This window comes from Astyanax mexicanus, chromosome 23 (assembly GCF_023375975.1).
Source record: "Astyanax mexicanus isolate ESR-SI-001 chromosome 23, AstMex3_surface, whole genome shotgun sequence".
In the NCBI taxonomy this organism is placed as follows: Eukaryota; Metazoa; Chordata; class Actinopteri; order Characiformes; family Acestrorhamphidae; genus Astyanax; species Astyanax mexicanus.
The window spans coordinates 20768427-20785181 of NC_064430.1; the positions used below are offsets into that span (position 1 = coordinate 20768427).

At 38.2% G+C, this 16755-nt stretch overlaps 1 protein-coding gene across 1 annotated transcript in view; it reads left to right on the top strand.

The window, feature by feature from the left end:
* The window catches only part of ahr2 (aryl hydrocarbon receptor 2), an 89735-nt gene that overhangs the window by 16291 nt on the left and 56689 nt on the right, over positions 1–16755 (top strand). The window contains exon 2 of the mRNA XM_022665404.2: positions 6679–6866. Within this exon, the coding sequence (XP_022521125.2) occupies positions 6679–6866 (188 nt within the window). The remainder of the gene's footprint in view (positions 1–6678; positions 6867–16755) is intronic.

A 16755-nucleotide genomic window follows, 5' to 3' on the forward strand; every position in this document is an offset into this window, starting at 1 on the left:
TTACTTTGTTTATTTATATTTACTCCCACACCAGACAGCTCTGACCAATCAGAGGACACATGGTTTATTGGTGTGCATTTTGGTGCGTTTAAGTTTCTGCCTGTGTGAAACCAAACCACACAAATGGAGAAAACGCTCCGAATAAACAAACTGATCAACTGATTCAGACCAGAAAAACAAACTACAGGTGTGAAAACCCCCTAAGAGACAAGGGTATAGATGCTAGACTACTCCAGCCTACAGAAGATCCCCACTGATAGCGCCTGGAATGCCAACTGTAAACCGAGCCGCTTCCTCGCTTTCTGTTTGTGAGTGGCATATATTGAAGATGTGTGTGTTTGTCTGAGCCGATGGAAAATCCAGAGAAAACGGAAGAGCAGGTGAGCTGCTGAGGTGCCAACTTTGCCAATCCCCACGTGGCACTTCCCAGCAAACACTACGAAAAGCGACAGAACCGAGGCTGAATGCTCCCTTTTGTTCCGCCGGCCTTTTCCTCTGAGGTCATTTTTGCTTTATTTCTGGGAAAGCATAATTAGGGTTTGTCGGGCCGGCTCGAGTTACGACGGAGATTCCTCCGGGCAGACGGGCGTTTTTTTGGGGGGTGGGTGAAGGCGGGGTAGATTGGGGAGCAGTTAAAGCTCTACAGTTGATGACTGTGATTCCAGTAAGAGCCCGACCCAGACCTCGATAATAGCTTTCATTACGGACGAAAGCCTTGTAAAGCGAGGGCCGAGGAACGGCATGCTGGCTTTCGATCAGACAAACTCCAGCCCTGCTAGACTAGCCTTTAGGTAGGGTGAGCACATTTTAGTTTTTAAAGAAAGAGGACACACACTGGGGACCCGGGGTGCGTCCGTCATAATTAGGATGTTGTGACTGGGAGGGGATAAAATAGGATTGTGGCTGGGTCTATCACGATAACTATACATATTATTTTTGGAAGATATATTGTTGCAGAAATTATTGCGATAAAAAATATTGTCACTGTAAGACTGTTTAATCCTACTGTCATAAGTACAGTATAATAAAAGACTAATAAAAGTAAAATGTTTTAAAGGACAATGAACTTTTAAGCAATAATTATTTGTAAGATTTACGTATTTGGGAGGTTAACTTTTTCTCCTCACCTGTGTGGAGGTCCTGTAATCAATGCATTGTCACTGCGCAACTAATTATAATTCATATGTAAACAAACATACAAGAACAAAAAAAAATTATGATATCAATTTTAATATAGATATAATTTTAGTTTACATCTTTTGCTAATCTAAATTTCAGTAAAATACAGCCTTCAGTATACTGTTATACTTTTGTCCTGCTAATTTAGCTTTTTAGTAACGTACCCTCCTTTCTTGCTAAACAAGTGCACACAACTGTTAGCCTGTATTGCTAATCTGTTTTTCAGTAAAATACTTCCTTTTCTTGCTTTAATAGCCTTTAATAAACTGTTAGCCTCTATTGCTAATCTGTCTTTTAGTAAAAAAAAAACCCCTGTTCTTGCTTAACTGGCCTTTAGTAAACTGTTAGCATCTTTTGCTAATTTATTTTTAAGTAAAATGCTTCTCTTTCTAAAGACACCATTCTCTTTCTATGCTCTTTAGTAAACTGTTAGCCTTAGTTGCTAATCTATATTTTTGTAAAATACCCCCTTTTCTTGCTGAACTAGCCTTCAGTAAACTGTTAGCATATTTGCTAGTCTAGCCTTCAGTAAAATGCTTTTCTATCTAAACTGCCTTCATAGTTAATGCTTATGTGGTTTATTAATGTGTCTATCAGTAAAATCCTCTTTAGTAAACTGTTGATCTTTATTGCTAATCTGTCTTTTAGTAAAATACCCCCTTTTCTTGCTTAACTAGCCTTCAGTAAACTGTTAGCATTTTTTGCTAATGTATCTTTTAGTAAAATGCTCCTCTGGCTAAACTACCTATGTATTAAATGCTCTTGTTCTGTGCTATTCTGTCTATCACGAAAAAGTTCTTCTATCTTGTTACATTCAGTAATATTTTGTCTTGTAATCTTAAATTAAGTAAAATACCCTCCTGGCTCATCCATATTTGCCCTTATAAACCTGCTCTATAACTGTTTGATTTTGTGTTTGTTTTCAGTAACTGTATAAGCAGGACTGATATGTTTTGAGGGCTTCTGCTTTGAGCAAGCTGGAGCTCCTCCCTCCTGATGAGGTGGGACTTTGAGTTAAGAGGACTGAGGAACAGGGTGGGGATGGGTTGGTGGGTTGCAAAATCTTGTCCACCAGACAAAGAGGATAGTGATAGGAGTTTATAAAATGCAAGCTTTAGGCGTGGTCTTCTTCCCCAAATGTATTTATGTCGTTAAGTCTGTTTTAAAAAGGCACTGGAGTGGAATAGGGTTGAGTTAGACTCTCTTTCTTTCTATCTCTCTCTCTGTCTTACTTTTGACTCTTGTTGTCTTTTAGAAAATGTGTTCTGGCTCACTCTGCAGCGTCGCTAAGCTAGCTTTCTGCAAATCATCCTCCTGCCTTGCAGCTCCCACTGACCCAAACCGTGGCTGAATCCGAGGCATGTGGAGGCATAATCTCTAATAGCCGCGGCAGCCTGTCCAGCAGCAGCCGCCTGGCAGGGTGTCTGCTGTCACGGTGTTGCTTGGCACCCGCCTCTCGCCCCGAGAGTTGCCGTAGCAGCAGCTCGGTGTCATGTGTCCCGTTGTTAAGCCGGGGCGAGCGAAGCAGCTGGGCTTAATTACCAATTAATGGTGAGCGTCTAGACGGCAAATTTGTTGTGAAAAGATTTGCTTTGGCTCTCCACGAGGCTGCTCTGTCCTCGGGACAGCAGAGCGACTGATGGCTTAGGATGGAGCTGCTTTTAGTACAGGGTACAGTAACTGCTGAAACAGAAATGTGTAAGAAAATAAATTTCCCAAGACTATAAAACTATGCATGTAATCATGATGTAGAGAGTTAGAACAAATTGCACAAACAGGAAATGCTCAAACGTTATGTATCCCTGAAATTCTGTGGAATTAGACTGAAGGTTTTTTCCCCAAATAGCACAAAGGAAACCACTGAAATTCCGAGTGCTGATAAGGGTCAACCTCCAGTCCTATAAAAAACAACACCAGTGATTTTCATAGCAGATCTCCAGATAAAACGCTGTGAAACCAGGCACTTCCAAGCAAACCAATACTCTAGAGAAAGTGAGAGTATGATTTGCTAAGATTTCTCTTGGATAATTAAAGTGTATTACTAAATAATTAGCAGAAATTGTATAAATCAATAAATATTACTTATTAAGTAACAAGTAGATTTGAAATAAGTCAAATTAGAAGAGAGCGAAAACTACTATATAACAAATAATTTGTACTTAATATAATTAGTATATAATTATTATTACACAGGAAATTTGGCAGTGTTAAATCAACACTGTTAGTGTTAAATCAACACTTATTAGTTTAATTAATTTAACACTAACAGTGTTGATTTAACACTGCCAAATTTCCTGTGTAGTAACAAGTGGTGTCTGAACAATTACTGCTTATTAAATAATAAGAAAATGTAGATTTTTTTCAGTACTTATTCATTAACAAATAGCATATAGATATAGATATATTTTTGTAAATAATAAGCAAGTACTAAAGAATTATTACTTATTGGATAATAAGTAAATGCTGTTTATTTTGTAGGTATTCAATAATTTGTACTTATTGAACAAAACTAACATACTGAATAATTAGCAGGTGTTGGACAATTATTATTTATCTGATACTTAGTAAATAATAAATAATCAGTATAGGTACTATAATATACAAATAATTAGTATTTGGTGAACAAAAAAAGTTTTTATAGTTGACTACAGTTGCTGGCTTAAGTGTTTGCTATGTGCTGGTTGGTGTCTTGTTATTCTCTGCATTTCTGGCAGTTAAAAGGTGTGGTTTCTAGGCAGTTGCTGTAGTTTTGTTTGAGAGGTCACTATAGGGTGTTGGTTGATGGTTCCTACAGTATGTCAGGCGGAAACATAGGGGTTGCTTGGTAGATGCTGTTGTTTGTGCTGTAGAACCCAATAAAGGGAAATTGTAGCAAATATCAACAGTTTGATATTGACAAATATCGGTAGCAGCCATATCAGGAGCCTCTAATTCTTCAAACTGAGTGGTTTATAGTGTAGAGTGCTGATTCATGTATCTGTAAAGGATGCACTGAAATAAGGATACAGCTCTGAAAAAAAAGAGACCACTTAAAAATGATGTTTCTTAGATTTTACCACATTGAAAACCTAAAGAGGAAGATGGATGATCACAAGCCATCAAACCAAGCTGAACTGCTTGAATTTTTGCACCAGGAGTGTCTGCATAAATATATACAAAAGCAGTGTCTAAGACTGGTGGAGGAGAACATGCCAAGATGCATAAAAACTGTGACGAAAAACAGGGTTATTCCAACAAATATTGATTTATGAACTCTTAAAACTTTATGAATAGGAACTTGTTTTCTTCGCATTATTTGAGGTTTAAAAGCTATGCATCTTTTTTCTTATTTCAGCCATTTTTTAAATATTTTTTCCAGAGCTGTATTCGCTTGAAGGCTGAATAACAATTACAGAATATGGTTTTTCGCAGGTCTTCATTCTGCTCTGTAGTTACAGGGAGTCCTCAAGTTTGTTGATAGCTTTAGGCTAACGTTTTGGCTTCGTTTTGTTTCTTGGAATCCAGTAAACTGTCTCCACTTCTGAAAGAAATCTTAGTGTAAACATTACAATATGACGTAAAAATTAAGTCATTTTTGTCTTTGTTGTCTAATCTTTGCAATTGTTGGGCATAACAGCACAGTTGCTATTTTTGCCACTTTTGGATGAATATTTTCGGTTGCCAAATATTCTGTGCATCCTGTTGTGATATTACCTGTTGGGAAATGGTCAAATATAAAAATTCTAGATAAGAGCATCTGACAGATCACTATCTAGATCTCATCTTTCAATCCTTTAAAAAAACAGATCGGTTTTCTTGTTTGTGGTGAGAGAGAGAGAGTGAAAGAAAGCGAGAGCAAGAGTGAAAGAGGAAGAAGTGGTCAAAAACAACACTCCATTCACTAAATGAATACCATAAGGGGCCTCAAGCTTGGTGGTCACGAGTCGAGTGTCATCCATGGGAATCATTTGATTGTCTGTGGAGTTTCAGCGCTTAACCCCCCCTGTGTGTCAAAGTCTGTCGCTCCTCCTCAGCCCACCCTCTGATCGGAACATTGCAGAAACAGGAAATGAGGTCAGAGTTGAGATGTTTTCACATGATTGGCCCTTATCTCCCCAGAGATGCTGAACAAATCCCTTCGCTCTGTCTCTGTGCCGGAGGATCTCTCACAACAACTCCCCTCCCCCCTGCCATCTCCCCAGCCCTGCGACTTATTTTTAGGCCCGTTTGTACCAAAACAAAGTCCCGACCAGATCCTAATTGTTTTCAGGAGGCTCATCCAGAGCTCAGAAGGAAGCCGTGGCTTTTACAGGACAGCAGGCCGAGCAGTGACGAGTCTTTTAGTAGAAAACTCAGCATTGCAAGTTTTGATTAAAACCATTTTCCAAATAATGACGACTGTAGGTCACTGTGAAGCTTTGTTGTCGTGCCTCTGATTAGGGGGGGTCTTCAATCAATCAATAAATAACTAAAAAAAAAATAATACTACAATAGCCCTCTGAAATAAATAAGCCCCCAAATAGTTCTATTTTAATATATTTTAGGACAACTGTGACATGACGCTACAAGCTGTGAATATAAAAGTTGTCTCTGATGCCTGATGTGTAACTTCAATATAGAGCTGTACAATAAATTGTGAACTTGATTTCTCACGATAAACATACTGAAAGCTGCAATATGCTTTTAATTAACAGTAAAATCAAACTGAATACAAAACAGAGGGGGATTTGACTTGACGTGATACAACAAAGCTGGAGACATCACAAAGCTGGAGGTAGAGTGAGGTAGAGGTCCACAATAATTGCTTTCACCAAACTGGCGTCTAATCTGGAAAAAAATGAATGCAGCTGAGCCAAGTTCTGAAAAACCTTTGAGGAGCTCAAATAAATTTAGGATCTTGATTTATTGCATTAATGCCGATATCTGGATATCCAACAGCATTACTGAGTACCGAGACAGCACTTAGATAGCTGGGCCACTCAAGAAACCCATACTTGCTTAATAATGCATTGTATAGGCCCCTCGCCCTCACAACGCCCAATTTAATCCTTCAGATTTTTTATTGGAGTAATTTTCTCTACTGTCCAGGTGAGGCTTTCATTGCTGTTAGGATTTGATTGCAGTCAGCAATCTGACTGAGGTCAGAATGTTGGATAATCACCATTCCGCATCATCCCAAACTCGTCCCAAAATTATTGGATGGAGCATCATATATAATGACAGAGAGCACAGTTCCATTGGTCCACAGTGGTCTCACTCTAGACCATACGTGACATTAGGCATGGCGCCAATAGGTTTGCATTTATCTGCTGCTATTCTTGAGAGTCGTATTCTTAGTGTGTTCATTTGCATGCCGTTATTAGCAATGTATTTTAATGTAGGCAAATTCGTTCATTAGGAGAAGCATCCACACACATTTGGACGTACTGAATTGTGTATGTAATCCCTTATATAGTGCACTTAAATTGCAGTGCAACTATCAATTCAACTCTAAATCTTCTTCCCTCGTTTTTTTTTTAGACCAAAGCCACCTCCGCCGGAGGGATCCAAGTCGAACCCCTCCAAGAGGCACAGGGATCGGCTGAACATGGAGCTGGACAAACTAACCAGCTTGCTGCCATTTCCAGAGGATGTGCGATCGCGGCTGGATAAGCTGTCTGTGCTGAGGCTCAGCGTGGGCTACCTGAAGGTCAAGAGCTACTTCAACGGTGAGTTTCTAGCTTTTTCTAAATCTTAATAGGTTTTGATCTATTATTTTAACCAGAAGCGCTATTAATGAGTTGACCAGCCACTGGTAAAGCTCATCATGATGTCTGTACACGAATAAAGTCCCAACCTTTAACTAAAAGAGAATCTGCTCACAGATCAGGGTCAGCACGCTAGTAGGAAAGCCCATCTTTTACAAAGCGACTTACAATAGTAATGTATACAGGAATAGAAGTTTAAGGTAAAAAATATTGTTAGATAGGACCTAAAGGAGGCTGAAGGAAAATAGTGGGATAGAGGAGTAAAGGAGGGGAAGAAAGAAATGAGGTTAGAAGTAGTTAGTGTGTTAGAGGTGTTAGGAGAGGAAGTGCTCTTTGAAGAGCTCTGTCTTCAGGAGTTTATTAAAGATAGTGAGAGATTCTCCTGATCTGGTAGTAGAAGGTAGTTTGTTAGAGGTGTTAGGAGAGTAAGTGCTCTTTGAAGAGCTCTGTCTTCAGGAGTTTATTAAGATAGTGAGAGATTCTCCTGATCTGGTAGTAGAAGGTAGTTTGTTAGAGGTGTTAGGAGAGTAAGTGCTCTTTGAAGAGCTCTGTCTTCAGGAGTTTATTAAGATAGTGAGAGATTCTCCTGATCTGGTAGTAGAAGGTAGTTTGTTAGAGGTGTTAGGAGAGTAAGTGCTCTTTGAAGAGCTCTGTCTTCAGGAGTTTATTAAAGATAGTGAGAGATTCTCCTGATCTGGTATTGGAAGGAAGTTTGTTCCTCCATTGGGGAACTCTGTATGAGAACAGTCTGGATTGCTTTGTGTGAATGTTTGTTTGGCAAAGCGAGGCGACGTTCATTGTAGGAGCGCAGCGGCCGGGACGTGGCGGAAGCCTTCAGGAGTGATCAGTGCAGGTAGGAAGGAGCTGTTCTGTCATCACCCTGTAGGTGATTGTAAGAGCTTTGAATTTGATGCGAGCATCAACCGGTAGCCAATGGAGCTCAATGAGCAGTGGGGTGACATGTGCCCATTTTGGCTGATCTGCACAAGCGCATTACACATGCATTACCCAGGTCACAAATGTTGTGTTTGTTTTATTTAGTAGTGATTTATTTATTTTTGAATTTTAATTTAAGCTTCGGTTTTGTGCATTGTGATCTCCTGGATTCTCTTGGATTCTCTTCTAAAACTCTTGGAGTTTTAGAAGGACATGATGAAGCATCATGTGTACAGAACAAACAAAGCATTTCTTTAGATCTGCGGCCAAGAAATGTTTGCTGACATTTGCTTGTCCATTAGCTATTTATAGTGACTCTGTAAGCTATGGGTAATCTCAGAGGACAGGTTCTGCAGTCCAGTGTCATTGCCTTGTTTCTTAAATTGTAGCTTGGTAGTAGCATTTCTAGAGCATAATTAAAAGGGCATCACTGGAAGAAAATCATTGTAAGGGCGTCACAGAAATGACACTAAAGCAGTGTTCATACTATGGATGTCTTTGAAGGGGCATCATTGTAATATAATTAGTGTTATTTTAAGAGGACTGTTGTAACAGCATTATTGCAAAGCAGCATCACAACAGTATCATTGTGGAAGCATTGTTGCAAAAGTAGAGAAGTAAGAGCCTTTTTTGTGAGAGAATCATTGTAACAACATTATTGAAAGAGCTTAATTGTGATAGAATCACTGCAAGAGTATAATTGTAGGGCTGCAGCTATCGATTATTTTAGTAATCGAGTACTCTACTGAAAAATCGATTCGATTAATCAAGTAATCGGATAAAACATATTTGTTTGCGTAAAGAGTAATTAGAAATTCACAAGAGAAAACAAGACATTTCAATTTCAATAATAAATGACCAATTGATTTTCTTTTTTAGATAAGTTATATTTTTTAATTCACAACATACATTTCCAAACTGCAAACACAATTAGAAACAAATAAAGGAAGTATCAAAACTATAGGGCATTAATCAATAAACTTACACTTACACAAAGCCTGTATTAAGTCCAGAATTGTCTGTTTTTATAAACTAACAACACATTAGACAGTTTTTCTATTAATCATCGCTCCACAGCACTGTCGTTATTATGTTATTAAGGTATATTAATGTTAATCTCATTGATTTGTTATAAGTTATATTAACCTGCTCTCGTCTCTACCGCTAACGTGTCCTCGGCTGAGACGCTGCAGTATTAAAATGTGCTGTGGGAGGCAAGAGCGAATACGCGCTGTCCAGACTAAAATGCTGCATTATTATTGCCCTTTTTCCTCGTAATCTGTCGCTCTTTTCCCCTTGCTGCTTTAAAATACCCTCTTCTCAACTAAAACCTCCACCACCTCCTCCTCTTCCTGCGTGCTGCGTTTTTTAATTAAATAAACGATTACTCGAGGCACAGAACATTACTCAATCAGCTTTTTAAATCGAGTAACTCAAACTGCTCGAGTAATCATTTCACCCCTATATAATTGTGAAAGCATCGTTGTAATTAAATTATTGCAAGAGTATCCTTATTAAGACCATTATTGGGAAAGCTTAACTGGGAGAGAATCATTGCAAGAGCATAATTGTGAAAGAATCTTTGTAATTAAATTATTGCAATAGTATCCTTATTAAGAGCATTATTGAGAATTGTTGCAAGAGTATAACTGTGAAAGCATCTTTGTAATTAAATTATTGCAAGAGATTATTATTATTTAAAAGCATTATTGAGAAAGCTTAACTGTGAGAGAATCACTGCTAGAGTATAATTGTGAAAGCATCTTTGTAATTCAATTATTGCAAAAGTATCATTGTAAGTGCATTATTGTAAAAGCTTCTGTGTGAGTGTGATTTGATCATTTGATATTTGAATGCTGGTTGAAACTCTGGTTTAAGTTAATGAGGTTATTAAATATCACTGTGTTGAGGTTTGTGGTCAACTGGTCTAATAGGTTGTAGCAGTAACTTTAGTACTAACAGTAGTAGTAGTATCATTAGCAGTATTATTAGTATTAGTGCTAGCATGGACCTCACATCACACCCAGAGCTGGACACAGCTTCCATCCTGTGACCACTTACCCAACTTTTCCTCTCAGTCCGAGCCACCACTGTCTTCTTTCTCCACCTCTGACAGACAGACACACACACACACACACACACACACATACAGGAAAATGGGTCACCCCTCTCAGGTCCTCTTCCTTCCTGAACGTGTGCACAAACACACACACACACACACACACCTGACGAGAAGTGGCTTCAGCGTTCAGGAGGTTATGTTTTTTTACCCCTGCATCCCCAGGAGAACGTCTCGCTGTGCATGAGCACCAAAACACAGCAGCCATTTCAGTTCCTCTCTCTGAGACACTTGTGCAAATAGAACTCACCAATGAAAGCAAAAAAAGCAGGTACAATTAACTCTAAACAAAACCTAAAAGTAACACAGTTAATGCTTGCAATGAGGTACATTTAGGAAAGAACCATCCATGTTTATCTACAGATAAAACTGGTACATATAACTGTAATCAAAATACATTTTTATGAGCTTAATGAGCTAATATAATAGATTCGACATTAATGTAGCTTTATCAGCTCATAACATCACACATAAGTGTGATTTAAAGGTATTAATAAAAATAATGAATAGATGTTTACTAATTTAATTTTAATGTAAATTTAACTTATGAAAATAACAAATCACAATAAATTGGGCATACATTTAGCTGTAGTATACTGTAGATGCATGGTTAATGAGCTCATGAAATAATTTAGCATACATTTAGCTGGTTAAAACAGTAAGTCAAGATGAATAAGATCATATAATAATTTATAAGTGAATCAAGTTAAATCAATAAATTAAGATTGACTAAAAATGCCTAATTCCACATAGATTTGACTGGTAAAAATATAATATATAAGCATGTTTTATCAGCTTATAAGATGCTTTTCTGTTTTTTCTTACTAGAAAAACAAGCTGAAAAGCCATGCAGGATTAATTAGCTTTTAAAATAATTAAAAAATAATTTTAACTGATAAAAAAACTAATCAAGGTTTATCACTGCATAAACAATTTTTAAGTAAATGTAGTTGCTAAAAACTATTTAGCAGCTAATAAAAGAATTTCCACACAAGTTTAACTGTTAAAAATAACAAATCAAGGTTTATTAACTTGGACGACAAGTTTGACATACCTGGTTCTGTGGAGCACTGCGGCTGTTTGGCGAATGTGAAGAATGTGGTGATAAATAGAGAGAGAGAGAGAGAGAGAGAGAGAGAGAGAGAGTGAGACTGGTAGAAATGTAGAAGCATGGTTTACAAATTCAAAACATTATTGCCCCTAAATTTTCCGGTAGAATTAGCAGCTTATAAAATACATTTGATATAAATTCATCTAGTAAAATCAACAAATTAGATTTAGCTGCCAAAAATATTGAAGCATGGTGTATCAGCTTGTAAAATACTTTTCTGAAGCTTATTATGATTATTATTAGCATTTGAAATAAATTTTAGTAACTGCTGATAATGAATAATAAATTAGGGTTTATCAATTCTGAAAATCATGTCAATATGAAATAATGCTCGTTAAATCAAATCTGAAGTAAAATAAACCTAAAGTAATTATATTTAGCTAAGAACAACTTAAAGTTTATCAGTGAATAAACTACAGATAAATACATTTATCTGGTAAAAATAACTGTAGTTACACTTTGTTATAAACTCCTCTGTCTACGTGTAGCTGGCTGTAGCACTACACACCACAGGAAAGGTTGAATATAGATTTCCTGTGACTTTCTGTAACACCAGTAACTCGTCCTCTTTCTTTTAGAGATGAGGGTTATTATAGTCTACAGTTGTTTAGTGTTAGCAGTTAGCTGTGGAGTATAGCTCAGACTGTATCTGTAGCCTGCGAGCCAGGCTAATGTAGGCTTAATAAGCATGCTACAGATCCAGCAACGCAAAACGACTTTAATTTTAGCATTTCTCTGTCCAACCAACAGAAGAACTGCTGACTGAAGCACTCGGTAGGCTGCTAGGCTAAACTCAGGGATTAAAACCACCATTGCGCTGTTTTTTCCAGCTGGAACAGAACTGCCTGAATGGAGTTCCTGGTTCTGTGGAGCACTGCGGCTGTTTTGCGAATGTGAAGAATGTGGTGATAAATAGAGAGAGAGAGAGAGAGAGAGAGAAAGAGAGAGTGAGAGAGTGAGGCTTCATGGCACCACCAGCCATAAACTCCAGCTCCGGTATGAAGACCTGCTGAATCGGAGAGTGTGTGCTGTGTGTCCTGGCAGCACCTCTTAACCTCTGCTGAGTTCACTGTGCTGGCAGACACACACACACAGACATGTACACACAAACACACACACACACACACACACGAGGTGTGCATCAGAGATGAGGTTGTTGGGGTTTTGAAAGCGCAAAACAAACACTCAGAATATGGTCCATATTATTACATGGTGTAGCTACATACTGTACATAAAATACACCAGGAGGGTTAATAATGTCCAACAGCATCCCACATATTTTCAAGAGGCACGCTCTTGAGAGTGCAGCAGTATGTGGGCGAGCATTGTCCTGTTAATATAGTGCACTGGAGTGTGTTTTTAGGAAAAGTAGGGCCAATAATTGCAGGAAGTAATTAATGTAATGTTGGGCTTTCAGAGGTGATCTAGCATTGCACAAAATTGCTTACATATACACAATATATTGTTTAAGCGCAGGATGTTCGATGTCACTTAAGGCAATTAAATCAAACACGTCATGTTGCAATGTTTTGATTCTTGACACAAGAAGTAGATACACAGCGCTGTCTCTGTGTCTGTCTGTGTGAGTGAGAGGCTCCTGCTGCCTGAGTGAGAAGCGTGAGGGGAAGGTGGATCGCAAGGGGGGGCAGCAGTAAACACAAGGTAACCGCATGGCCTACTTCCACATGGTTGGGCACGTGCTTGTAAACACACGTGTCGAAAGCTGTGCTTAGAAACAGCTGGTCGTGAGATATAAAAGACATTTAAATGTCTGGATGTTGTTTAAACATGAAAAATACTGATATTTAAGATGAGTGTAACCTGTGTGAGTGAGCCAGTTACACATTGCTCTTCTGGCCCACGGCATTTATACTGTTACAAATAAACGATTAGTCGACAATGAAATTTAACAAATTTAAATGATCGACATTGTCGATTATATCGACTATTCGTTGCAGCCCTAGTTAATATCGTGATACATATCATCGAAAAAAAGAACATTTGCAATGTAATTTTTTTCCAGTATCGTGCAGCCCTAAATACTACATACTTCTGTGTCCCCTCTATCTTACCCTCACTCTCTATATATGTATATCCAATAGAGGTGCGTTTAAAACATAGATATTTCCTGTGGTCTGCAAAGCCGGAGAGCTAGCTGCAGCCAGCAGTTTCAGACCAGCAGTTCCAAGATATGCCACAGTTTTAGAGAAGCTAAGCTAAACTTTACTGAGTTAGTACGTTTTCTTCCTAGAGTTTCTAAAGCCTGCTAGACTAGATAAACAAGATGTGGGGGTAAATTTATTTTACTTGCATTTAGCAAACAAGTTCGCGTTAGAATTTTTTTTTTTACAGAGTTCTTTGCTCCATCTTTCCACCTTTCATTCCAACTTAAATGCACTAGATTTAAAACATGCCGTTGTGTTAGAGAAGCTAACATTAGCAAAAAGTTAATTTTTCCCCCTCATTTAATGTTACTAGAGCCTGCTAGAGTAGTTTAACAAGATGTGTCTCATTCGTGGTTAGTGAACACACACAGTATATAAGTAAACCGTCTGTCTTTATATTACGTAAACGTATTATTTAAACTTTTGTTGTGTTACAGGTAACTGTAACTTGAGTTCATTCTTCATGCAAACACTAATAAATATAATATTGGTAGGTGGAGTGATCCTTGTACAATTATAACATTATTTCTCTAAAGATCTCTCTTTTATATTTGAACAAAACCTGTAATTGTAACTAAACAATACCTAAAAGAATCAATTAAATCAATCGAATCGAAAATCGAATGAAATTGGGATCTGGTGAATACATATTGAGCAAATTGTGTGTATGTGTGTGTGTATGTTCACAGGCATGTTGTTAGACGAGCACTTCCTTTCTTCCTTTTCCTCCAGAATCTAGCCATGCATTGTGTTGAACTTCATCAGCTCTCTCTCTCTCTCTCTCTCTCTCTCTGTAGCTCTCTCTCTCTCGCTCTCTCTCTCTCTCGCTCTGTTTTTCCTCTGAAACAGACCCACAGCGTCCAGCAGAGCCGCTGCAAAGCTTCCTCTGATTGTTCTCCTGAAATAGCAGCACTGCCGCCAATCAGAACCAGAAACTGCCCCATGCAGAGAGAGAGAAAGAGAAAGAAAGATAGAAAAAGAAAGAAAGCAAGAAAGAGAGAGCTTAAAAGCAAGAAAGCAAGATGAAAACAATAACAAAAGAGAAAAGGAGATCAAAGAGGAAGAAAAAAGACACACACACCCCACCCATCTTCAGACACACACACTCTCTTAAACACTCATACAGTACTAAGTCTGGGGCAGTTGGTCTGTGTAATAGTAAGTACATGATGATACCATACATATCACGATAAAGGGCTTACAATGACATATATATATATATATATTGGTACACTAAGCGATACTGAAATACTACTTTTTGTATTTTTTTTAAAGCGTTAAAATAAAAAAACACCACCTTATACATAAAATGTGAGTAAAACGGTTTACTTTTTATATGGTTTACTTTTTATAAACACAACCTAAAAGGACTATTATAAACTTATATTTCTGACTTCTGTTGCTGCTCTACTTTTGGTTGTGGCTAAATTTGGTCTGTATCATTTGCTGTTTTGTGTGGATAGTAGTGTTTGTTAGCTTACTCTGCATTGTTACTGTGCTAAATAGCTGCAACTTACTCTATGAACTGAAAGATGCACCCTCGAGAGGGGTATCCAGTTAGTGGTGTTAAACGTCTTTTTTTGCTTTCAAGACGTGTCAGTCTTACACATATATAAGCGAATGCCAGACTGACCAAGCAGAGCTAGCTGTTATTAAATGTCTGAATAATAACAGTTTCATTGTTTCATTGTAGCGGTCGAACAAGAAACTGCATCTTCCTGTCAATGATGAGTCCTTACAAGAGCCATGCATAGATATGCTATAATCTTTAACTCCCAAATCTGATTGGTAATATTCAGGAGATTGATGATTACATATCTTAATAAAAGTCTGCAGATGCTGATTCATAGCTGATTTGTATCTTTCCAACTAATTAAGACCTTAAAGATGGATTTAAGAGACACAGTTTTTAGAATTGAAGATTAGTGACAGTTATTATTCTAGCGATTCCTGAATTAAACTAAAAAATACTTTTTATTACTATTATTTATTATTTCCCTACCTGATATACCATCTATGAACATTTATTGATCTGTAACAGGCTTGATTATATAGGTTCTGACACTCTGTCTGACTCACTGTTAAGTAGAACATGGACTGTCATTAGCATGATGCTAACTGTATCTCTAAACCAATGTTATCAAGAACATAGACACTATCAAGAACTGGTATACTGTTTACACTCTTAAATCTTTGAATTATGTTATAGAAAAAACACTTTTAGTTCCATAAAGGACCATTTTTTTCTGTGAAGAAGCATTCAGATGTCTAAAAAAGTGATTATACAAGGTTCTTCTGTGATATTACTCAAAGACCTTTGTAGAAACGTAATATTTCAGAGTGCGCTGAAGAGCTCTGAAGATACCAACTGTCTTTATGTCTCCAGTCCATTTTTCTCCAGTGGGTGAGTTCCACCTTCAGGCTAATGGCTCCAGAGAATGGCTGCTGTGTGCGGGTTGAAGGATCCGGAAGCTGGAGCTGAGAAAGAGCCTGAGGTTCGATCCCACGCTCCAGCACAAGCACCACATTGTGTGTGGGGATCGATCACAGAGTGCACCAAGGCAGCGACTGTGTGGTGGTGGTGTCTGTGTGTGTGTGTGTGGTATGGATGGCAGTGCCGTGGTTCTGTCTGGAGGCCAGGACGCTGAGTCACAAGAATGCCCGGGACAAAGACGGATTCAGAAATGTATACAGATGGACAGACATATATATATATAAGCAGTGTAAAGTGATATGATACAAAAACACCACATTTTATGTGCTCAAACAGGTTCCAGCTGAATGTGACACTATAGCAAAGCTGCCCATCAGTTTTCACAATAGTTTGATAAAAAATTCTCTATATTTGCACAGAAATACTTTTAATACCATAACAGTACAGCTGAAGTAGAGTAAAAGCTAACCAGGCTAAAATACAGACTTCAAATATGGTGGAGGTAGCTTTACACACTGCTACAGCTTAGAGTAAGAGCAAGCTAGGCTGAAGTACAGCTTCCAAACATGGCACAGGTAGTTCCACACCATTGCTACAGCTTAAGGTGAGAGCTAACCAGGCTAAAATACAGTCGCCAAACATGGTGGAGGTAGTTTCACACACTGCTACAGTTCAAGGTAAGAGCTAACCAGGCTAAAGAACTGCCTTCAAACATGATGGAGGTAGTTTCACATACTGCTACAGCTCACAGTAAGAGCTAACCAGGCTAGAGTACAGCTTTCAGATATGGTGGAGGCAGTACCATACATTGCTACAGATCACAGAGGGAGATAGCAGGCTAAAGTACAAATTTCAAACATGGTGGAGGTAGTTTCACACATTGTTACAGCTCATAGTGAGAGCTAGTCAGGCTTACAGTACAGTCTCCAAACATGGTGGGGGTAGTTTCACACACTGCTACAGGTCACAGAGAGAGCTAGCAGGCTAAAGTACAACTTTCCAACATGGTGGAAGTAGCTTCACACACTGCTACAACTCACAGTAAGAGCTAACCAGGATAAAATACAACTTTTAAACATGCATGG